At 54.8% G+C, this 24,759-nt stretch overlaps 2 protein-coding genes across 2 annotated transcripts in view; both read right to left on the bottom strand.

Annotated features, from left to right (window-relative positions):
* Positions 1 to 24,759, bottom strand: part of LOC114688528 (carcinoembryonic antigen-related cell adhesion molecule 1-like) — an 875,221-nt gene that overhangs the window by 133,412 nt on the left and 717,050 nt on the right. The gene's annotated exons all lie outside the window — the stretch shown is intronic.
* On the bottom strand, positions 44 to 6,161 carry Erfl (ETS repressor factor like). The gene is made up of 5 exons (XM_028861494.2): positions 6,088 to 6,161; positions 2,524 to 2,758; positions 2,098 to 2,293; positions 1,864 to 1,981; positions 44 to 1,258 (listed from the first exon to the last, which is right to left on the bottom strand). The coding sequence occupies exons 1-5, from the start codon at positions 6,152 to 6,154 to the stop codon at positions 813 to 815; spliced, it is 1,062 nt and encodes a 353-aa protein (XP_028717327.1). The 5' UTR covers positions 6,155 to 6,161; the 3' UTR covers positions 44 to 812.

The raw sequence follows: 24,759 nt of genomic DNA, 5'->3' as shown, positions 1-24,759 counted from the left end.
AGTGGGGCCCCATGTCTGGGTCTGACCCATGTCTCCTCCGTGACTCTTGGCTCCTTTCAGGCTGTCCATCCATTCATTCTCTTGTCTTACATTTTTATTTAGTATATTATGGGTAGGGTACACTTGTGCCATGTCAGGACAGATGTGAGAGTCGGTTCTCCTTCCTCCATCGGGGTCCTGGAGACCATCTTGCTGTCCCGATTTACTTAAAACAGTGACCACACACACACACACACACACACACACACACACACACACACACACACGCTATGAGGTGCCCACTCCCCACCCCCCTAATTTGGAGCCCCATGGTCATCCAAAATGCCAGGTAGCCCACATCTCACACTCTTGTTCTTTTATTTTTGTAGTAAACTCTGGAAGAGGCTGTGGGATTTCAAGGGGAGTCAGTGGGGAGGGGGCCCCTCCTGGGTGGGGGCTGGGGGCGGGGTTATTGCTCTGAGCTCCCTGTCCCCAAGGGGGCCTGTGTAGGAGGATTTCAAGAGAGGGGGCCAGCATTGGATTGGGGACACCGCCACACAAACACGCAGGTCACAGCACATAGGAGGTCAGGGGAGGCTGGGCGCCATATTGCACTTTGAGAGTGGGGCCAGGTGGTTATCCCCTTCAAATTGGAACCTGGGGAGAGACTGGGGGCCATCCTATCCCTCCCCACTCTGTGGAGAAGGTGTGACTCCACTCAGGGTTTGGAGGAGATGGCCGGGAGGATGTCATGGGCTGGTCCTGGACCTTGGGCTGGTAGTAAGGGCAGACCAGACTGCCCTGGTCACCAGCGGCATCCACCCTGCACCCGCTCAGCTGCCATTCCCCCCTTTGCCTGACTTGGTCTTGGGGGACACAGGCAGCCCCTCATCCCCTTCACTGTCAGAGCTGCAGCCGCTGACGTCGGTGATCTCCAGCTCGGAGTCGCTGTCCTCCTTCCCACCCAGGGTGGCCTCTGGACCTCCAGCCCCAGGCAGGGCCAGACGAGGGGCCACTGCCAGCCCTGAGGGGCGCTCAGGGCCCAGGCCCTCCCCCGTTGCGGCAAGCAGGGGTGCAGCCATGGGACCTCCCCCTGCCCCTGCAGAGGGCAAGTGGCCCAAGGAACCCAAAGGGTTAGGGTAGAAGTGAGGTGGGTAGAGAGAGGGGGGCAACTTGGGGAAGGGGCCCGTGAGGTATGGGTTAAAGTTCCAGGGGTACTCAGGGAAGGCGCGGCCGTAAGGACCCAACAGGCCGGGAGGCTTGGAGTAGCCGGTGGCACCTGGTGGGGGAGGGACATGGGGAGCAAGTCAGGCTGGCCCACTGGCCTCTGGGAGCCTGCCTGCCTGCGCAGTGGGTGTACCTCTTACCAGCTCTTCCTCCCTCCCCTGTGTACTCCACCTCGCCTCTACTTCACCTCCCCCACTTTTCTCTTCATCCCTTTAACCTGCCTCCCCCAAAACCCTCCCTGCCAAGTAGCCACATACACCCCCACCCCATAAGCTGCTCAGCAGCATCGTTTCTGCCTTGATTTGTCTTCTGAGATGTTCCAATTATATAAGCCTAGTTGGCCTCCAACTCATAATCTACCTGCCTCAGCCTCCTGAATGCTGGGTCCCCTGTAGTCCAGCTTGACACTGACCTTGATCTTGCAGCTCCTGTGCCCCTTGTGCTGGGATTGCGGGTGTGTGCACCACACCCAGCTACTTCCGTGTTGATAACCTGAGGCTTTGTGCAAGCACTCTGGCTGAGCTACATTCTCACCCCACACCCTGGCTTTTAAGCACATGTACCCACCGAGAGACTCCACAGGCACCCCAGCCTGGGCATCCCCCTGCAGTCCTCTCTTTCCACGTGAGCAGATTCCCCCCAACCCCAGGCCCTTACCAGAACCCAAGAATGGGAAGGGGCTGTCCAAGCGTAGTTTATCCGTCTCTGGGGCGAATAGGGGTGTCCGACCCCCTGGCTCTCCTAGGCGTGGGGTAGAGAACAGGTTCTGCAGGGTCTGGAGAGGGAAGTAGGGGAGGCAGTACTGCTTAGCCCGCTTTGTGGAGAGGATCATAATGTAGGGGACACTAGACACCCCACTTCCAGCCCTAACACACCAGTATCCAAACTCACCTCAGGCGTCAAGGGTGGAGCATCTGGCCCAGGCGCCCCCCCAAAAGGGCCAGGGGTCAACAAGAGTGGGGAGCTGGCGGCGGCGGCAGCCATATCCAGCAGTGGGTAATTGACAAGCACAACTTTGCTGAAGTTGAATTTGTAGGTGAACCGCTTCCCTTTGGTCTTGTGGAGAATGCGCTTGTTGTAGTAGTAACTGTGGGAGAGAGGATGGGGTACTGGGGAGGGGCAAGGGAGGGGTGAGGCAGCAGCTGGGCTCAAGTTCTTGTCGCCACCCCCCACCCAACTTCCACTCACAAGTACTGGGATCCAATGGGATTCAGTCCTAGGATACGGAGGGAGCACCCCCACCTTTTAGGGGGACCAGAAGGGACAGTGGAGGGAGAAGAGAGCATGATGGGAGCCTGGCCCACAGCCCCTCCTCACCGCAGGGCCCGGCTCAGCTTGTCATAATTCATGTGGGGCTTGCACTTGCGAATGCCCCAGAGGCGGGCCACCTCATCAGGGTCCTTGATGACAAATTCCCCGTAGTCCCCTTGCCAGGCAATGACGCCCTGGTACTCCTCCTTCTGCAACAGCTCCAGGATAAAGTGCCACAGCTGGATCTGCCTCGAACCAGGGGAAGACTCCGGCTTGTAGGCCCAATCTGGAAAGGCAAACCCTGGAGACACAAGACAAGGAGGCCTTAGGGTTAGGAAGCTGAGATGGGGTTCTGGGTCTCACTGGAGTCCACAGCATGAGACATTCAGTCTCTAAGGATCTTTTTTTTTTTTTTTTTTTTTTTTTTGCTTTAGGAGTTTTATTCCAGAAATTCAGAGCAAACTGTTGACAAATGAATGGATAGTTTATAGTTTATAATGGATATCATGGATAGTTTAATACTTAGAGAATAACTGAGCTAGGAAGAATGTGTTTATGAGCACTATTGTTAGTCAGCACATCTTCATCAGTGGGCAGGTGAAGGAAAAAACAACTGCATTATTCAAGGTTCTCTACCTGAAAAGGACTAATAGAATGGATCTATGTAGGAAGAAAGTGGGTTTAGTAGAATGTCTCACAAACTGTGGTTTAGATAGTCCATCAATGGCTGCTACCGATGGAAATTTGAAGAATTCAGTAGTTGTTCAGTTCATGAGGCTGTGTATCTCAGCTGGTCTTCAGTATACACCACAATTCTAAGGAAGTATGCTCTAACGCTGGTAGAGTGGTGAGCTTGGTAGTCAGAGCTAGGGCAAGCAGAGAAAACGATAGCTTCCTCCTTCAGTGTCCTTTATATATGTACGCTGTCACCAGAAGGTATGATCAAGATTAAAGCTTGGATCTTATACTTCGTTTTATTTTTTTTATTTATCTATCTATTTATTTATTTGGTGTTTTTGAGAAAGGATTTATCTGTGTAGCCCTGGAACTCATTGTGTAGCCCTGGCTGGCCTCAAACTCCGAAAATCCAACCGATTCTGCCTCTCGAGTGCTGGGCTTCATGGCGTGCACAGCCACTAATCAGATGAAGGTGGATATCACCTCAAATGATCTAGATAAAATTAGGTCTTTAATTTCAAGACCTTTCCCAAAAAAAGAAAAGAAAAGAAGAGGAGCATCTTTAGGGATCTGTGTGTCACTCTTCAGACCTACCCTGCTCAAGTCTGCTCCTAAGTTACCTAAACCTCTGGAGAGAGCCTCTAGGCTTGTGCTCCCATCGTGCCTTGGTGAATCATCCCAGGCTCAGCCAAGGAAGGGGAGAATGGAATTGAGAGGGACACATTTCCTGCATCCATGGCTGTCTGGGGGGAGTGGCTGAAAAGGGTGCACCCTCCGCAGTGATCACCCTTAACCCTGCTACCCTGTCCGAAGGCCTTTTATACTTCCCCTGTCCTGATAGCTCTCGCCATCGGCCCAATCCCTGAGGCCCCGCTGGCATCACCCTGGTGCACACTTAGCCTGTATGCGTCTGTGCAGTTCCCTTTAGTGCGTCCCCTCCCACGTCCACACTTCTCTCCTCAAGCTTTCCAATGTGAGGTTGTGTGTCAACATGCAGGCACAGACCTATAGGTGCCCATGTGGACAGCATATCACACAGCCACTTGCAATCTTATCCCACGGGACACAACCACACCCAAGTGCCACACACCTGCTTGGGGCCACTGAAGCAAACACCAGATACAAGCTGCCTAAGATATATGGAGCCCCAAACCTCAGCATTGCACATCCATTGCAACATGCACAATTATAAGCTAAAGGCCTCTGTCGGGACCCACTGACAAGTGTGTGACAAAGAGACACATGGGCCCAACAGCCCAGCTAACACCTGATGTGATAGAGACAACGAAGCAATGATGCTAAAGTCCCCAGATAGACAGATGGACACATGCAAGGTAACAAAAACAACTGAACAACTTCCCTTCCCATGACCACACTCAGGCATGTGAATGTCAACACACCCATGGCCCACTTGGCATTACTTCACCCTGGGAGAAATATCTGGCTCCACTCTCCACCTAGAAGCCAGGAGCAGAGATCTTGCCCACCCCCGGTCTTCCCAGTCTAGAAAGCTCTGGGTCCCAGTGTCCACATCAACTCCTATATCATCCTCCGTCTCCTCCTACCTGCCCAGAGATTGGCATGCCCAGCATGAACACACGGGTTAAATCTGGTCTCTAACAAGCTGAGAGCAATGCAAGAGGAAGGGGAGAAGGCTAGGGAAGCCATCATAAAGTGGGATATGGGAGGGACTGTGTTGAGCTGGGAGACCTGGGTCCCTGTACCCATTGCTGTGCATCCAGGGGGAAGTTCCTTGCCCTCTCTGGTTTCAAGGGCAGGCAGCAAGGAGGAGCAGAGCCCCACCCAGGCTACCCTCCGGTATGTAAGTGAGCAGGTGATGCCCTGCCTGCTGAAGGATAGGTGGCTCTCATCCCCATGGAAGATGAATTTTAATCTGGGCCATTCTCTCCTCAGGTGCCATGAGCAGTCAGTCTAGATGGACACTGGCCTAGCCGTACTCATAGCACACTTCCTTGGGAAAGCCGCTGTATCACAAACATGTTTGCACAACCACAAAACAACAAGGAATCCAATGGAGAGAGAGAGGGCCGGCCTGCTACGGCAGGCTGACATGGACAACCCCCAGAACCTAGCAGTGGGAGGCACAGGGAAACACAGTCCAAAAACCAAGCCTAGATCTCGGTATACAGGCCCAGGGCCATCTACCCACACACTCCAAAATATACCTCAGATACCTGCTGAGAATGCCACGGACTGCCAGAGACAAGCACAGTCTCCTTTCCCCACCAAGGCAGAGGCACAGCACACAAGCTGGCAGACGCCGAATGTTTACATGCACGACCCTGAAATGTGGAGTCCAGAGTGGCTCCTGTGGCCTCCGTGGTCCAGTCTGCGAAGCAGGCACAAGTTCACACAAAGACAGCCTCCTATAGACGCTTGCCCTCTCTGACCCCTTCAGGAACACTGAAGTGTGATGCATGCGAACACTCCACAATGAAACTCCAGGCAGCCAGCCGAACGGAACGGTCGGTGTCAAAGACTCGCTCCTATCAGTGACCCCTGCATGCCCAAGCAGGTCCTCTTCCCTTGGCCTGAGCACCACACTCACCTCCTCTCATTCTCTCTTTAGACACTGCCCCTCCCCTTGTGCCTAACCTAGAGCTCAGCGTAGCAGGTCCTGGGGAGGTGCAGGCTTAGGTATACATGGCAGAGAAATCTCAGATCTCAGCCCCCCTCAGTTCTCACCCCTCTCGACACCTCACCCATCCTCCAAAAGAACCTCAACCCTTGTGTCCCAACAAGCAGGGAGAGAGGGCCGTGAAGTTTCTGGTCAAGTTTCTCATGAAAGGGTTTGTATTCAGGGGACTGATGGAGACCCAGACAGACAGGTTCACAGATGCACAAGACAGACAGATGGGGAAGAGGGAAAATAGGGAAGGGGGTGCGGCCCCTGGGAAGGGGAAGGGCTGTGGGGATGGACAGGACAGTTACCAGGGGTCCAGAGAGCCGGCAGGGCAGGCGGGGCGAAGAGAAGGTCTGAGACGCAGCTACAATCCATGGCGGAGTGAGCCCTGCAGAAGCCCGGACAGGACAGCAGGAGAGAAGCAGTCAGCCAGTGGGGTGCTGCGGGGCTCCCCCTCTCCCAGGCTCTCAGTCTGATGTCAGCCACCCAGCTGCCCTCAGTCCCCACTCCCTCCCTCGTGGCAGCCCTGGTGTCCCTGACTAGACACTTTCCCACATCCCCCTCTCTCTGGTCCATCCATTCACTCGCAGGTTCTCAACACCCTCCACCCACCCTGATGCCCCACACCCCATCTCTTGCTATCCTGTCTCCCGCCTGACCTCTGGGGGAGCAGGGGGTTGGTCCCTGGGTCTTTGGGTCCTCCTATCTCCCTCTGTGTGTGGCTCTTCCCAGCTACTTCAGATTTATCGCTTGCTCGGAAACACAAACTCGCCCCCACCTGGCTGACCCCCGGCAGCTGCCTCTGTGGCTCACACTGCAGCAGTGGCCAGCTCAGAGATGGCAGAGCTGGGTACTGCTGGCCAGGCTGGGAGGAGCAGGCCCAGCTCTTGCCTTTCTTCCCCAGGTAGACACTACCCCCCACACCCCTAGTCTGTCATCTGAGCCCACAGACCCCTGCCTCAAACCTGCCGCTCACCAAAGGTTCTCCATCCATCCTTTCCCCTTAAAATGGCCTTCCCCTGCTCAGGCAACCCTTCTAGGAGCTGCACCCCCCCCCCCACCGCCCTTCCCCTCAGACCAGTCCTTTCCTTTCCTCCCACAGTAATGCCACCCAAACCTGCGGACTGACCGACGGAACCCATGGACGCCTGCCTCAAACCTGCTGCTCAAAGGAGGTTCTCCAGCCATTCCTTCTAAGACCAGCCAGCCTCCCCTCTCAGATACTCCCTCCCTGCAGAGAGTCTCCCCCCTCAGACACCTGTCCACTCAGATTGGCATTCCCCTCAGATAGATACCCTTCCCCTCCGATTGGCATCCTCACTTAGATACCCCTTCCTCAACTGGATACCGCTTCCTCTGGCATCGCCTCCCCCTTAGAACATTCTTTCCCCTTGGACCTTCCTCCTCCCTGAAAGGCCCCTCAAATCCCCACTCCCTCAGAAACCTGTTCCGTAGATGCCTCGCCCCTTTCTGAGCACTGCCCTTCAGACACCTTCCCCTTTAGCCATCTGCCCCCCTCACACTCACTGCAGACACCCTCAGAAGAGACCTCCTTTAGCCATCCTGCCTGCACTCAGAGATCCCACATGCCACACCCACCCTTCAGACCTAGCGCTGTATTCCCTCAGACACCCCACCCACTAGGTCTTCTCACACCCGCAGTTCTACAGACGTCCACACACCTCTCCCATACCATATAGCCATAAACCCCACCTCACCCCTTGGATACTTCTGTCCTCTCTCCCAGTATCCAGTCTTCCCTACACCTCCTCCAACCCTTCCTTGGCCTCCTGGGGTCTCCCCTGCCAATGGACATCCCTCCCATACTCCATCTCTCTGGGAGCCCTTCTTTATCTCTTTTTCTCCCTCTTCGTTTCATCCTCTCCCTGCACTTGGCCTCTCTTCCCACCACCTCTTCTCTTCCCTCCACCTGGAGTGTCTTCCCGAATCTCTCAACTCTCTACTCCCATTTCTCTGTCCCTGCCCCCCTCCACGGCTGTCTCCTGCTCCCCTACCCCTATTTCCTTCTCTACCCCCCACTTTATCCATCTCCCCACGTCTCTCTGTTTCCCCCATCTCCTTTCTCCCTCATCTGTCTACCTCTCCCTCCTCCTCTCTGCTCCCTTCCTCTCAGCCCCGCCCATCCCGTCTCTCTCCCGTGTGTCTCCACCATCTCCCTATCTCTCTCCCCACACTCACCCCCCATCTGACTCCCCCTCCTGCTCTCGCTGCTTCTCTGGGTCCCCCCTCCTCCCTCCCCCACCCCCACCCCCCATTGGCCCCTCTCATTTCCGTGTTGGTTTTGATTTCTCTTCCCAACGCTTTCAACTCCCCGCCGCCTCCTCCGGACACGTTATAACGAGGAGCCGTGGGATCGGCGCTCCGGGCCCTGCTCCCACGCTCCCCCCGTCGTCTCTCACACACATCTCTGCCTTCGTGCAGTCTCTGCCGCCACTTTTTCCAATCTCTCCTGTGTTTGGTCTCTGTCCTGTGTGTGTCACGCCCCCCCTCCCCCCTCCCGGCCCTCAGGACCTGGTCCTAGCCCCTCCAGCTGGGTCCCTGTCTCCACCCATGACTAGCGTTTCTCCGGGTCTCCACCTCTCTGTCTGTCCCTGGGTCTCTGGGTCTTTAGTCTCCACACGGCTCCTTTCTCCGTTTCTGGATCTCCACATCTCTGCCTCGCTGCCCGAGTCTCTGTTTCTTGCAAAGTCCCCATCTCCATGTCTCTGTCTCTCTTTCAGTCCCAATGTCCCTCTCTTGGGACCCCTTTGATCTCACCATGCCCCTGGCACCCCCCTGGCCCCATTGATTGCTGATCGACCCATGGAGGAAGTAGGGCTTGCGGCCTGGGGCTATAGGGCCAGGCAGAAGCTTTGGCGGAGTCACTGGACAGATGGACAGACGGACAGACGGCCCCAGCCCCAGTGGCTGAGGAGGGGGAGCAGCCGCATCACGTGCCCCTCCCCACCGGCCGGCACAGTGCGGATGGGGACTCCGGGCAAGCTTTAATTTTTAATTTTATTTTGCTTCCTCCACCCCCCCTCACCCCCATCTCTAGCGCCCGCAGCCATGGCACCGAATGTGTGCGCGTGTGAGGCAGCCTGTTGGAGAGAGGCTGGGCAGGCAGAGGCTGCCTCCCTCTGCTCCTTGCCAAGCACAATCACACAGACCCACACCTACTGCAAGAACACAGCTCACATCACACAGGCCAACAAAGTCACACATACACCACCACGTCCCCCACACCACCATCACATACAAACACACATTGTCTAGATCAACAGACCCACAGTCACATGCAACGGGCACAGCACAACCCACACACATCATTGAAGTTGTGCATGGCAGCAACATTGTCATGTACAACAGTAACAGACACACGATCTGAGCAGACTGACGCATATTAACACGGGCACATAGTCACTCACCGGTCCTCAGAAATACAGAAACGCAGACCTTCAATCAGAGGCACACCATCGCTCACATAGTGTCATAGAGAAACAGAGACAGACACCCAGACACACAGCGGCACAACCAAGTCAGCAACACACAGAGTCACATGGTCAGGCACCTGAGGCCCTCCATCAAACACACACATTGGGTCCCATACAGACAGACACACAAAACGCCCCTGACAGACTGCCACGGACAGATGGCAAACTCGGGTGGCCACACTCATTGCAGACACATAGGCACAGCCATAGTCCCCAAAATGATCAACACAGTGGGGAGCCTGCAGGCAGCCCCCACCCCCAGAAAGGGGTGGGGGGCCTAAGTGCTAAGCTCCGCTGTGTGGGGGTGCCCACTTAGAAGTAACTGCACCTCAGCATCATCACTGTCTCTGCCACCATGGGCCTGTCTGTCCATCATCTACGGATCTCTTCAGCATTTCTGTGTGTGTGTGTGTGTGTGTGTGTGTGTGTGTGTGTGTGTGTGTGTGTTCAAAACGTATGCTTGCCTCATCCCGTCTTCAGTCATGTCCTCCCCCTCGTTGTCTGTCTGTCTGTCGCTGGGGGTCTTTTGTTGCTCATCCCTGTGTGTTTCTATCTAGAGACGTTCCCATCTCTCTGTAGCTTTGATTCTGTCTCTGGGTACATCCCTGTCCCTCTTGGCCTCTGGGCCTCTCTGCCTCTGTCTGTTCACCCCATCACCCCAGCCCCCTGGGCTGGGGTTTAACCAGTTGTTTTGATTTCTCTAAGCTGCGCTGGCCGCCTCGGGAGCCGCCTCAGGCCTCACACCGCCCCCAGCCCCTTCATCCCTCACCCAGGGCCCCCCACCCCCACCTCCTCTTAACACAATCTGCACAAGTGGAATGAAAATTGATTTTTTTTTTAAATTTCATATCTTCTCCGGGGCTCTGTCTAAAGAGGAGAGAGACGCGGCCCAAGACCCCTCTCCCACCACTGCCCCCACATACACACACACACACACACACACACACACACACACACCCTGGAGCATGCACCCTTCTTCACACATGCCTGTGTGGACGCATTTGTGTACACAGTAGAGATGCACAACGATGCTGCTCTGTCATGGGCACCCCTAGATCATACATACCCCTAGATCATAGGCATGCTGCCAGTCCCTGGCTAGGATGAACCCTTCTACATAAACAGTACACCCCCTGTCCCACCCAGTACAGGGCTGTGGTCCCTGTAGTCACACACAACACGGGTGCCTGTGCTCAGCCCATGTTCTAGCCATGTCTTGTACACACAGAGCTATGCTCAGGGCCTGTCCCACCACAGGCAGCAAGCTACCTATTGCTGCTCTGGCAAAGAAGGGGTCTGGAAGCGGCTGTCACACCAGTGCCTGCCACCCCTACCTCCAGCATCACCCCCTTCCCACCCCTGCTCTCATGCTCTGGCCTGGCCCTTAGGAGGGAGTGACTCTGTGCCACCACTCCAGACGACTTCGCAACCCATGTGCCACACACACCATATACACACTACACACATGTAACATACCATACACACAATATATATACATACTATACATACACCACACACCATGTGCAGCGGATTGCACGTGCTCCACATGCGTGCTATACACATACCATACACCATATACACACTACACCATAGCTCCTTCTATATACCATACATAGCACATGACATACATTACATATACCACACAACACTCCCATGCAACATATACATGACCACCACATACCTCATGTCACGTATCTGCCACATACCATACATCTACATACTCATGACACCCCCCATGTACACCACATACATACTATACACACAGACCACATAGAAACCATATACCACACAAAGACACATTCCACATGGTATGTGTGAAACCACACATATACCATATTCCAAATACCACGACTACCACATACCATCCATCCTATCCCCATATTACATACATACAGATACCACATTTCACACATCACACACAGATACTAAACACATGACACCTACCACACACATTAAATACAGCCTTTGCTACTTCTCTTAGTGACACACACAAACACAGGAAATGCAAGAACTCAAACTCCCTATAACTCCTATGTGCAGGGTCACTCATGATACACACAAGTCCACACGGAGACAGATGTGGTGACCCAAACACACTTTCTCACATGTCATCATAGACATAGTCTCACACACAGAATTGGCACAAGTTCACATTGTATACACATGCAGCATCCAACAACCACACAGGAACGCACAATCACAGGGTCACATGTATGCACGTGTACGCATGCGTGTGCGCACACACACACACACACACACACACACACACACCACACACACACATCTGTTAGCATTCTTCAGGGCTGGCCATGCACACACACACAGCTGCGAACCAACATTCTATCCAGCCTACTACATTTTGCTTCCCAAATGACTGCATGTGCATGCACACACACAGAGAACACCATCGGCATCTGAAGCCAGAGTCGAACACAGGCTCAGAGAGGCAGCACCCACCCAAATCATTTTGCCACACGGCCAGGGGCTGACGCAGGCCTAGGGACTTCTGTAGCTATGCCCTACTGCTCCTCGCTGGTGGGCCCCTCACACTCAGCAACCCCCTGCCAGTGCACCGCACACACACACACACACACACACACACACACACACACACACACACACACCGCCCCTGCCTGCCCTCCCACCATGCTTCTCCTGGACTCAGTCTCCTTACCTCCTCACCCTCAGGGACAGGCTGTCCTGCCCTGGTCACTCAGCCCTGCACAGCCTCATGATGAGGAAACACAGCACAACCCAGAGTTCTGGACAGTCACACTAGACACGCACAGCTGAGCACCACACACTCACATGCATGGACATGATGTGCGTGGCTTTGCGCAGCCCCACGACCTCTCACACAGACACACCTAATCCTCTGTGCCTGGGGACACGCACAACAATTGACATGCCATATTTACATGTGCTGCACCACACAGGCACTCGCAAGGGGACCTCTGACAAGGCTTCATTGCAGGACAGCGCCAGGGCCTAGATGAGGTCTAATTGGTACCAGATTTGGGGTGGTCAGGAAGTACCAGGCAAGGGGTAGGAGAGCCCAGTGCCTGGGAGGGCAGGAATGGAGACCCACACTCCACCTAGCCACCTCTCTCTCTCTCTCTCTCTCTCTCTCTCTCTCTCTCTCTCTCTCTCTCTCTGTATCTCTGTATGGAGCCATGTTTGTCTCTTTGAGTCTCTGTCTCTTTCCTGGAGCCCCAGTCTCAGTACAGATGTCCCTGGGGCTGCAGCCAGCTTGCAGAAGGATGTCAGTGGGGGTAGTGGTGAGGGAGAGTCCCCAGGGAGGTGAGAGCCGCAGTGCCACGCACCCCGCCTACAAAACAGTGCTGGGGGAAGGGAAGGAAGTGGAGGCGCATGCAGCCCCAGCCCAGGCTGCTCCTTGCAGAGACCCAGAGCTGGGGTAAGAGGCTGGGGGCTGGAGGGTCACAGAGAGAGAGAGAGAGAGAGAGAGAGAGAGAGAGAGAGGAAGGGCCAACGGGGGGGGGGGGGCGGTGAGACCAGAGGCAGAGCAAGAGAGGCAGAGCGGATAAAGTGGACTGGCCCAAGCCAGAAAGAGGGAGCTAGACCCACAGAGACAGAGAGACAAGGAGAGACTGAATCAGGAAGGGAGAGGGGCTGAGATGGAGCAAATTAGAGGGCTGAGAGCCAGGGCACCAGAGAACCTGGGTCAGAGGAAGAAGAGGAGGGGGCAGAGATGCGGAAAATTGAGGGATTAGGGCAGAGGCAAGAGAGCGGATGAGGGAGACCGGAGCTGAGACAGCCAGAGGACCCACCCCTGCGATGAACCCCCGTGTGCCCCCACCCATGCAGTGTGGATTCACGGCTCTCTCCTCAGTGCCTTGCCCAGCTTTAGGTTTGGGGCATTGGTGTTTCCTGAGGTCCATCACACCCCTACTCCAAAACCCACCACTCCTCACTTCTACCTGGTCCATCCCATCCCCGGCTTGGTGCCTAGCCCCTCATCCTCACCCCACCTATCAGAAGTCCTGGCCTCTTCCCAGCTTCACCCCCAGCCTCATCCCCAGGGGTCCTGTTAGCTCCCCAAAGTAGACCTGTTGGCCTCCGTAGACAGGGCCCTGGATATGCAGAAAAACAACTGTGGCATTGTCAGAGAATTTCAGGGACGGTGGCTAGATTGGGAGTTTTCCAGAAGGAGCGGCAAGGCTGGGGGGTGCTGTGGGTTCTCTTGCAGGGTTTGGCAAAGACTGAGCAGATATGTTCATGGAATCCGGATGAACACGACAGGCATGACAGGGAATCAGAGACATAGACGGGGACAAAATGGGAGAAGTGGGTGCCTGGAAGTCAGCAACAGAGAAATGGAGTGGGAGAGAAACTCAGACAGACAGACAGGGAGAAGGGACAGCGGGCAGGGCCAAAAGTGCCCCTGTGACAGCAGAGGGACCTAGGTTGGCTAGAGCTGGGCGCTGGGAGCTGGGCTGCCATGGGGATCCCATAAGGGGCAGGGTCCGGCCAGGCTGGGGGAGGCTCGGGGCTCCAGGGGCATCAGGCGCGGTGCTAATTCAGCGCCATCGATCAGACAGGATGAGAGCAATAAATTATTGTGACAAGATGCAATCCTGGTCCTAGCACTGCCGCCGAGGCGGATCGATCCCTGTCCCCAGCTCCACACCAGTCCCATGCCCAGGCCTTTCTGGCTGGGACTCCTCTGCCCACTTCTTGATCTGTTCTCCTCACCATACACACACTCCTAACTGTTGACCAGGCCATGTGGTAGCCCCGGATAAGAGATAGGACCAGGAGAGGATGCAGAGGCAAAAGGCTAACCCCTACATAGCTCTGGCCTTGTGGCTTCCCTCAGCACCATCTTACCACCACCTGTAGGGTCAGAACTGCAATAGTGCCCATTTCACAGATGTGAAAACTGAGGCTTGGACAGGGCACGCTAACTTGGAAACAGGCCGACAAGGATGAGTGATGAATCCTGGACTTGAATGCAGGTCAGGATGGTTTCAAGGCCCCAGTATCTCTACTGTCAAAGGGTAGCACAAGGGACAAGATGAGAAGAGGAGTTGGAGGAGACAGTGGAAGACACAGAGAAGAGAGACTTGGATGTACAAAGGGACAGGGAGCTGCCTGGAGTAGTCCCAGATACTTGGAAGACTGAGGGGGGAGGGCTGCCTGGGCTACAGAGCAAGTTCAAAGCCAGCCTGAGCAACTGGGCAAGGCTCTGTCTGAAACACTGTAAAGGGCTGGAAGCCAGGCATGGTGGTGTTCACCTGTGATCCCAGCACCTGGCAGGCAGAGGCTGGCTACGTAGTCAGCTCAAGGTCAAGCTGCGCTACATTAGACTCTGTATCAAAGGGGGGGGGGCAGATTGCTGGGATAGAGGTCGACCTGGGAGTCCTTTCCTGACATGTATGAGGACCCTGGGTCACATCCCCCAAATTACAGGAGAAACAAAGAAGAGGCATAAGGAGGAACACTAAGGAGACAGGGATACAGGGTCCATGAAACAGAGACAGGCAGGCTGAGGCAATGGGACAAAGGGTGGCAGAGGCCCCTGTGGAGAGGGGTGGGGTGTCTGGATGTGTTGGGAGGGGTGATGGGAGAGGAAGCTTTGATCCCAGGGGGTCAGTGTCTGTGAGAGCCAAGAGCAACAGAGGCCTGGGCACCCTTGATAGCAAGGGCGAAGGAAGGCTGGGAAGTTAGTTCTTGGTGATGGAGAAACCAGGGTTGCTAAGGAGACAAGATGGACAGGTGTGTCTTCAGAGGAAGGTTGCTTGATGGCGGATATGGGAGGCAAGCAAGCCTGTTTGACTGGGAAGGCCATCTCTGAAGTCACGTGGCTTTGGTCTGACTTGGTTCTTCAACCTCGGAGAAAGGATTTCTTCTCTTTGAGCTCAGTTTGTTTTTCTGTAAAATGGGGGCATGAGTCAAGCACCTGCTTTATAATGGTCCCGTGAGGATGAGTGTGACAGTGGACAACACCCTGTCACAGAAAAGGTCTTTAAATCAGCTGTCATCAGTGCCATCAGCATCATCACCAACGTGGGGGAGGGCAGGTCCCCAGGGGTGTATGTGAATGGGTGGTGCTCAAAGTCGGCTATGATGTCCAGAAGTGACAGCCACATCACCTGGACACTTAGAAGACCCAAGCCTTAAGCCAGGCATGTTGGTGCACACCTTTAATCCTAGCACTGGGGAGGCAGAGGCAGGCAGATCTCTGTGAGTTCGAGGCCAGCCTGGTCTACAGAGGGAGTTCCAGGGCAGCCAAGACTATGTAAAGAGACCCTGTCTCAAAATAAATAAATATCCCTAGTGTCTAGAGCTAAACCTAGGGTTTTACTCATTCACCTAAAGCAAGTGTTCTACCACTGAGCTACACCTGCAAACCCGCTTTTTAATTTTTCATTGTGAGAGCCTCACAAAGGCAGGTTGAACTCGGACCTTCTGAAGCAGGTGGGATGACAGGCCTATGTCACAGGTCTTGCTTCCGGGGAGGTCTCTACGTGTGCCGCCAGTGACTAGGCACAGATATCACGTGTTTACACATGCTACAGGTATTGCTCTCAAGCGGTAAGAAGCTAGGTGGGTAGAGATGGGCTATGAGAAGGGATGAATCGGACTGGAGACAAGATAGGATCTGAAGGTTTGGCCCTTAAGATGTGACCAACGAGTTGAGAGGGCAGAGAGTGGAGGTGAGAGGGAGGGTCTGTTGGAGTGGCAGCTGGTTTGCCGAGACTTGAGGATTGCTAAAGGTGTAGGAATAAACACAGAGGTAGAGCCAGTGCAGGGAGCCAGCTGCATGGGGGTAAGGGATTTGCCCAGACATCTGTGTCCCTTTTGGAGCATGCTGAGAAAGAGTTTTGTGACAGAGAACAGCTTAAACAGATGTAAGGTGGAGAGAGGTGAAGGATGATGCCCGGGGTACACAGGTGAGGGACAGGCATTGGTGTGGAGGTGCAGCCTGGAAAGATGACATGAGAACATGGGTGAACATGGGTGATTCGTGTGTAGGAGAGGGAGAAAAGGGACACTGAGGACCTGAGGCACAGGTGTGAGGCGACATGGGGGGGGGGCAGGCAGCAGAGCCCCATGGCCAAAAGACCATGTCTTGTGTTGTAGAGACAGAGTGTGGTAGAGATGAGACTTGAGAGTGTCAAGCATGCAGGTGTGAGAGGTGGGCCTCTCAGAGGCCTTGCAAAAAGGGCCCTGGACAGGCAAAGGTATCAGGAAACACACGATAGCAGGGAACGGATGTACATGAGAGCGCTCAGGGGTCTGGGGCTAGAAAATGAGAAGCAGATGTGCCTCCACCGTCTGGGACCAGTGAGCCAGACGGGTTTAGAAAACAAGATGGCAGAAAGTGTATTTTTGTTTTGGTTTTGGAGACAGGGTCTTATGCAGCCCTGGCTGATTTCAAACATGCTGCGTAGCCAAGGATGACCTTGAACTTCTGATTTTCCTGCCTCCCCCTCCAGAGTGCTGGATTTTGTGGGTCTGTACCACTCCACCTGGTTTATGGAGGGCTGGGGATGGAACCCAGAGCTTCACCTGACACTAAGGTGCTCTGTGAACTGAGTTGCAGACCTGTAAGTGTATTAATAGAAAAGATGGGCAGGGGATGTGGGGGTGACAGGAGTGCTCCTAGGTGGCCTGAGGCTGTTCTGGAAGGTCTGGTGTAAGGATGGCTCAGGAGGGTGGGTGAGGTCATGCTGCATCTGAAGGCTAAGCGCAAGGGAGTGTGTGTGTGTGTGTGTGTGTGTGTGTGTAACAGGTACTTCTGGAGGGGAAGCATACGTTAAATGTAGAGATGTGAGAAACAGTACACTGAGAGAACTGGGGGGAAGGTTTGGATGTTGCAGGGGACTGTGTGACATGAGAAATGAAATTGGCCCCAGATTCAGGTAGAGGTTCAGATTCTGAAAAACAAGTGTCACCCGGGAGGGCAGGTAAGAGAGGGCTCCTGTTAAGTGAGACACTTTACGCTAATGAGCATCTCTGGGGCAGGCTTGAAGGAGACAGGGGCTACCTGGAGCACCCGTGTATGCCTGCCCTTGTGAGCCCCAGAAGTAGATGAAGGGAACACGCGACAGGTCCAAGCAGGCCGCGTTAGGTGGAGGTCCAGATGTGGAGAACTTGAAGGGGTCACATGGATGGGACAGGCGAGTTGCTTGTTGGGGTGCGGGTGAAAGGTGTTACCTGAAGCACAGGTGTGCTGTCTTCCCGGGAGCCAGTTTGAGCTCACAGGTTCCTCCCGCGGCTCCAGCTCTGGGCTTGGGGAGGCCTGGGCCTGCCGGGCGGGCAGCTCGGGCTCCGGAGGCTGTTTGGCGATGCGGAGCGCGTCTGGGCCTCGGCGGGCCGGCGGGGCGGGGGGAGCGGGCGGGGGGGCCGTTTAGCCGTGATAGATCCGCGCGCCGCTTGTCTCTTAATCTCCGGAGCGACCGATCGATTCGCTATTTCCCTTTGTTGCCAGAAAATTCGATCCTGGGCCTGGAATTAGGTCCCCGGCTTAATCTGAGCGGAAACCAGCGAGGGGGAGACAGAGACAGAGATGCTGGGAGAATCAGAGACGGAGAGATAGTGAGAGACCGAGAGATGCCGCGGGAGAGGGAGAGACGTGGAGATAGGCACGGGGATTCTGGGAGGGGTAGTCTAGGAGTTAGTGCCGAAGAGGTAAGGGAGGTGTTGTGACAGATAAGAGTTAGAGAGACAGATCCTGGCTCCTGGGAGAGCTGGAAGAAGTCACAGAGATGCTGGCAGAGACAGAGACAGTGAGGAGAGATAGGCAGTGGATATGAGGCAGAAGTAGCCCAACAGGGCTGGTGACTGTGGTGGAATGATGAATAGACAGGATGTCCAAGACATCCCCACACCAAAGTTCAAGTCTAGACACTCCTTGCTCCCAAATGGGCTGACCCCAGGTCGGGCTCCAATAACCCTTCCCACAGACTGTGTGACCTCTCACACCAAATATGTAGATCCAGTTTTGTAGACTCTCTGCCTTGAGCTCCAGCCCCAGTCCAGACTTCCTCTCTCCTAAATCCAAATCCTCAGTACCAGTCCCATCCCCAACGAGTCAGCTCCATCCTCAAATAACTAGGGTTTCAGCACCAAACATCCTGACTCTAGGCTCTGAGCCCCAGGTCTCAGACTTTGACCTTTAAACCCCATGGCACTCTGGTCCTAAATGTCCAGACTCCTCAAGCTCAAATATCCAGACTCAAGCTCAAGTTGGCCTTCAGTCCCCATCCCCAAATAGTCACACTCTAGTCTGTCCTGATCCCGTTCCTGAGGCTTTTCACACCCTGCCCCCCTCCCCATACCTTGCACCCCAGTCTCAAGGTCCTGCCTCCAGGGCTCATCCCTCCCACCTCGCACCCCTGTCCAGAAGTTCTCCGGAGGGATTCCCTCCCACCTCCCCGGAGTTAGGCGCCGCTGCACCCTGCTGCCCACCCTCAGGCTGCCCTGCCTGGGGCACCATCCCTGCCCTAGGGTCTTTGGGGACCACCTCCCGCGGCCCGGGCCCCCGCCCCGGGCAGCAATCCCCGCCCCTCATCCCCGCCCCTGAGATGGCCTGCAGCGCTCACTCACTTTCCGCGCCTTGCGCATCCGCTTCGGTCCGAGAAGTGTTTAAAGTTCGGATCCCGCAGCCATGGCCCCGCGGCGTCCTGAGGAAGGAGAGCCCGGGGGCGCGGGGCGCGGGGCGAGGGATGCGGGTTGCCGGGAGTCCCGCGGAGATGGAGACCAAGAGGATGGGGTCTGGGAGTCCCTGAGACAGCGTGACAGAGACAGGGAAACAGAGACGAGGGGCACGAGCAGAGATGCCGGAGACACCCCAACAGAGACGCGCGCAGAAGAGAACAGGACACGGGAAGCTGGGAACCCGGGTCAGGGCGCGGGGGACTGTGCCTCTGCACCCCCTCCTCTCCTGCTGTTCCTCTTTCTCCTCCTCCTCCTCCTCCCTAGCTCCTCCGCGGCGCGGCGCGCTCTCCCCGCCCTCGCGGCCGCCCGGCCCGGCTCGGCGAGCAGATATATGGAGGCGGCGGCGGCGGCTGTGCGGGGGAGGGGGCGGGCGCGCGATCGATGGAATATAATTTTCCTCAAACTCGGAAAATAAAGTTCAGAGCTGATCAAATTTGAAAACAGATGTCGAATTGCGACTCTAAATAAGGTTCGATCCCGGGACTGAGGGAGTGGGGGTGGGGTGGGGGCGGAGAGACACCCCCGACACCTTTCCCCTTCCCTCCCCACCTCCTCCCTGTCCTACACCGGGAAAACTCGCAGACCGACGGACAGGCTCTCGTGGAAGGACCGCTGCCGCACACGGGCAAAGCTGGGCCTGGCCTATGCAAGGACACACACACACACACAGCATGGACAGTGGACACAGGGACACATAGACAGAGTGACATAAACCATGCACAACATACACAGGACGCAGCCTGGGCATAGGGACATACCGCCAAACACAGAGGCAGGCACATGCACACAAGTGCACGGCCATGCCTTCTATTCTAGACACGCACTCTGCACACATACCGATCCCAACCCCCCAACCTTTTCCTGATCCACCTACACAATACTGAGATGCACAGACGCGGGGCTGCACCGTGACACATACTCCACACACACCAGGGTGCAGACCCTTACTGGCACACTGAAATACACTATCAACCATCTTCAGGACCTCCTCCTGCAACTTGACCTTGCCCTCTCCCGGGCCACCATCCTAATCTCTTTCCCCTCACAAACCCTCCCTTTTTTGGTCTCCCTTCCCCAGTTTGTACCCCCATTCCCAGGTCAGGTTCCTCCCCACTTCCAAGTCCCACAAACTCTTTGTGTTTTGTTTGTATTTTAAGACATGGTCTCACGTAGCCCAGGCTGGACTCAACGTACTATGTCCCTTAGGCTGGCCTTGAGCTCTTGTTCCTCGGCCCTGCCTCCATTTTTCGAATTCTGGAATTACAAACATGTCACACCCTGACCTCCAAGATCTCATTCCTTGGGGGAAAAAAAAACACCTACTCCAGGAGAGGCAAGTATGTCTCAGGGCAAGACTGGCATGACCAAATAGATACTTTGTGTCTAGAACCTTTGTGTGGCAGTCACCACCCCAACTGCCCTTCAAGAGCACACACTCGGGTGCTGTAAGAATTTCGCCCTTTGTATCAGAGAAGGTCCGCCCCCCACCACCACTCACTTGGCTAAGTCACTCATCATCCCCCAGTCTTAGTTTCCTCTTCTGAAAATGGAGTAACATGACAGCTACCCCTTAGAGTGGTGGGTGGGGCAAACACACTACATGAGCACCAGTTCTTCAAAATAACCCACTAAAATGTGTGCAAAGCTGGGACTGGCCGATCTGCTTCTACCTTGTTCAACTCAAGGAGGTAGCAGGGAGCCCTCCCCACCCACCCCCTTCTCCACATCCCCACTCCCCCTCCACACATACACACACCCTGGCAGCATTGGCCATCAAACTTCACTAGGTTGCACTTAAGCCCTCCGGGTGAAGGACATGACCCTGGGGTGTCTATTCCAGCTCTTAAAGACTGACTTTTACCAAAGATAGAGAGCAGCGCCCCCCCCCCCCGTTTCCAGAACACGATTCTGAATATCCTGGAGGAAGTTATGGGACATTCTTTATGAAGTAGAACTCCTTCAACTGTATGAGACACCCTTTGGGAGAGAAATAATCTACTGTGGATAGATGTGACTCCTTGATCTGTACGCCATATCTGTCAAAAAAGCTAAAACCCACCAAGAACACTAGCTGAACTGGACATGGATGGTAGCACATCCCTTTAATCCCAGCACCCGGGAGGCAGAGGCAGGTGGATCTCTGAGTTCGAGGCTAGCCTGGTCTATGGAGCGAGTTCCAGGACAGCCAAGGCTACACAGAGAAACCCTGTCTCCAAACAACAAAACACAACACAAACCTCTAGCTGGAAATCAGGGGGTGGGGAGCGTTTTGCTTGTCATTTCTGTACTCCAGAGGCTGAGGCAGGAGGATCTGGAGTTCAAGGTATGCCTTGGCTGTCTCAGGGTGAAAAGAAAAGAAGAGAAAAGCCATTAATGCTGCATTTATGGTCATGAAGTGTGCTATGATAAGATATCTATGCAAGGAGAACACCTTTGGACTGTAAATAACACCCAGATGACATACTCTATTACACTTCACCTCACACCCTCCCGGCAAACAGAATCTCTGGAATTTTAGCAACACCCATAAGACCGCTCAGCCGTCCAAAAGGCCTCACACTTTATCTCTAAACTCTGCCCTCCACCTTCATAGGAGGGGTGAAGACAGCCTGGGGGGGGTCGTCAATCAGAAATACCAGAGATTCTAACATCTTTAAGCAGCTTACAGTGTCCAGTCATGGGTATAGAGTACTCCCCTCCTCCAAGGAGAGATCTGATGTCCTTGGTGACATGGCCAACACGTATCTGATTGTTCAGAACTCTCTTGGTCCCCCTCGCCCACCCCAAGTGCCTCTTTGATCTCTATAACACCTTCTGTGCTGTGCACCTTTGGGAGATTTATGTTCCCTCTCTGGGGCTCTGGGGGATGGAGAGGATGCCCGTAAAAGGCAGCCACTGGTGTGCGCAGTGCCGGGTAAGGCACACAGTAGGTGCACAGTAAAGCTGGAGCTTTCGCTGCAGGTGCGGCATTCCGGTGCAGAGGTATCACACCCCCTGGGTCTGGGTATTCACTCTTCAGCAGCGTTGCCAACGCCCGCTTGCCTGTAGGAAGCATCTCACAGGAGGGGGATCATTAAGCTGTAGTTAAGTTCCCCAGGGGGGCTGCAGGAGCACAAAACTGTAGTTAATGCCCTGCAGAGAAAGGACGCCCTCAGGGTATGTAATGTCCCCTAGGAGAGTGAGGAGAGAGGCTGCAGTGGGGACATCCTCACCAGCCTTCATTACCCAGTGGGCTAAATATTTTGCCCACAGGAGGAGAGGTCATCTAGGATCTGTGTTATTCATTAAACTCAAATCCCCTATTGAGGGAAAGAAGACTGACCCCCTCTGGGAACTGACCCTCCTTGAAGGTTGCCCCCGAGAGCAGCTGACAGCGCTGGGACTAGAACCTGGGGCAATGAAGTGTTTCTCACCTCCAAGAATTCATTGTCCCAGCCCCTCCCCCATAGCAGCCCAAGGCCACGGGAGCAGAAGCAAGGCTTGTTGGGTACTGAATGAGTCTAGTCCTTGTACTCTGACAGTCGTCAGTGTGGTGAACACCTTTATGGGTCCCCTTTACACTACACACCTGGGCACTGTATGCCTTTAACCCAATTCTCACAACCTATGAGGGACATATACGCGGTTAACTGCATTTTACAAATAGTGAAACTGAGACACAGAGATCATTTGCTGCCTATTCCACAGCTAGGTGGAGCTGGAAGTGGGTGTGGAGCCTGGGAACCTGAAGTCGTGGCGTTTGTGTCCTTAAATACTCAGCTGTCCACATGGAACTCATCTCTGGACAGTGCCAACTGCATCTACACCCCAGCTTTGGACCACAATATTCCCAGAGCACAGTCCATCCCCATCACCCCAAGTCCTTTGGAGCAGCTTGACCAGGAGATCCCTGGGAGGCTCCAAGTTCCTTGAGGGCAGGCCTTGTGTCTGATTCTCACTGCCCGATGGGCCAAGTCTGGTGTACCACACCAGGCTAGGGGAGGAGGCAGGAGGGAGCCCGGCACTCCCCAGAGGCAGAGGAAGGGCTAAGAGGAACGGGAAGCAGGAACTAAGGCAGATTGACTGTGAATGTCAGACGAGGGGAGCGCTCTGATTGGGGAGGGAACAGCAGGCTGTGGCAACCGCCCCCAGCCTGACACCCACCCTAGCCTAATAGCCCCAGAGGGACCATGGAAGGTTGAGAAAAAAAGGAGGCAGGAGATGCTGTTCTGGAAGGATAGATGGTCAGCCACAGGGACAGAGGAAGGCGCCACGAAGCTTAAGGCGTGGGCGTGGGGGAAGTCAGAGAGCGAGATGGGAGCGGGAAGATGGAGAGATGAGGAAAGGGGGCCTGGGGAAGGACAGACAGACAGATTGGAGCCAGGGTGGGGCAGGGAGGACGCAGTGAAGGCAAGGGAGAGTGGCCTCGGGCGAGGGAGGACAAACAGAGGGCATCTTGGGAATCGGTGGACAGATGGACCGAGGGACACGGTGCTGGCGCGGCACGGCCCCGAGGCCAGGGCCAGGCCGAGGGCGCGCGCGGTGGTGGCTAGCGCGGGAGGTGGAGGCTGAGCGAGAGCGCGGTGTTTGTGGAGCTGTCGGCTGCGGTGGAATTATGAAAAATAGCAGGCATCGGAGCCGGCCTTCAGCTTCGATTAGGGGAGATGGGACATGACAGGTGCGATCAATACGCAGCCGTTCTATAAAGTGTCAAGTAATGAATCAATTTCGACTAAATTTTCCATTTTTCAGAGGCCGTTCTCCGAGAGAAGAATATCCTCTTTTGTAAAGATATTATTATCGATTTCGGCGGCAATTTGACATCAGGGGTAGTTAATTCCACTCAGAATAAAATTGAAAACACTTGAGAGAGAAAAGAGAGAGGCGAAGAGTGAGACAGAGAGGGAGAGAGGGGGAGGGAGGGAGGGGCTGGGAGGGAGAGAGAGATGGATGGACAGAGCGACCGGGATGGGAGACAGAGGGACAGACTCTGAGATGGGGAGGCACAAGGTGGGGGAGAGAAACTTGGAAGCCAGAGAGCCTGGTTCTGTGGAGGCAGGGACTCAGCGATACAGACAAGATAAGACACAGACAGATAGACAGACAGGCAGACATTAAGGAAGTGCAACACTGAGACACCAAGAGCGTCTCGGAGAGAACCCCCCCCCCCCAGGTGTTAGCACCTTGTTCTAATGACTCAGAGAAATGGTCACAAAGGCCAGATCAGATAAAGGAACTAGAAAAACAGACTGACAGGCTAGAGAGAAAGAGATAGATAGATAGATAGATAGATAGATAGATAGATAGAGAGAATGAGGGAAACTTAGGGAGTTGAGGGAAGCAACAGACCAGGGGGAGAGAGAGGAGGAGGAAGCCAAGTCCGGAGAAAAGGTTCCTGGAGGGAGTGGGTGGGGGTGGGGCTAAAGGGATAGTATGAGGGCAGAGACAGAGTTGGGTTAGGGGTGCCCCCCATACTTGGGTGATACTGCTCCCCAAAATTGCTCTGATGGGTGGAAACTCAGTGTGTGTGGATGGGGCAAGGGAGTCTGATGGAGCAGCTGGTGAGTGCTGTGGTTGGGGGGGGGTGTCTCTGTGCACGTGAGTCCCTGGGGCTTGGCATCGGTGTGAACATCCCATTCCTTGTGTTTCCTGAACTCCTGTTTGTGTGTGTTTCAAGCCTTGTGCCTGCACACGCTACGGGGCCCTGGCCTGGCAGCCCCATGGGTCTCAGCCACAGGCAGTGGTGACAACATTTCTGGTTAGTGCCTGTCAGTCGCCCCGCTGAAATTTCCATTTATCCCTGAGTCGGTCAAAGGCTGCCTG

The sequence above is a fragment of the Peromyscus leucopus genome, chromosome 1 (assembly GCF_004664715.2).
Source record: "Peromyscus leucopus breed LL Stock chromosome 1, UCI_PerLeu_2.1, whole genome shotgun sequence".
NCBI classification, from domain to species: Eukaryota; Metazoa; Chordata; class Mammalia; order Rodentia; family Cricetidae; genus Peromyscus; species Peromyscus leucopus.
Note: the sequence above shows the minus strand (reverse complement) of the source record. Positions and strands in the feature narration are given on the sequence as shown.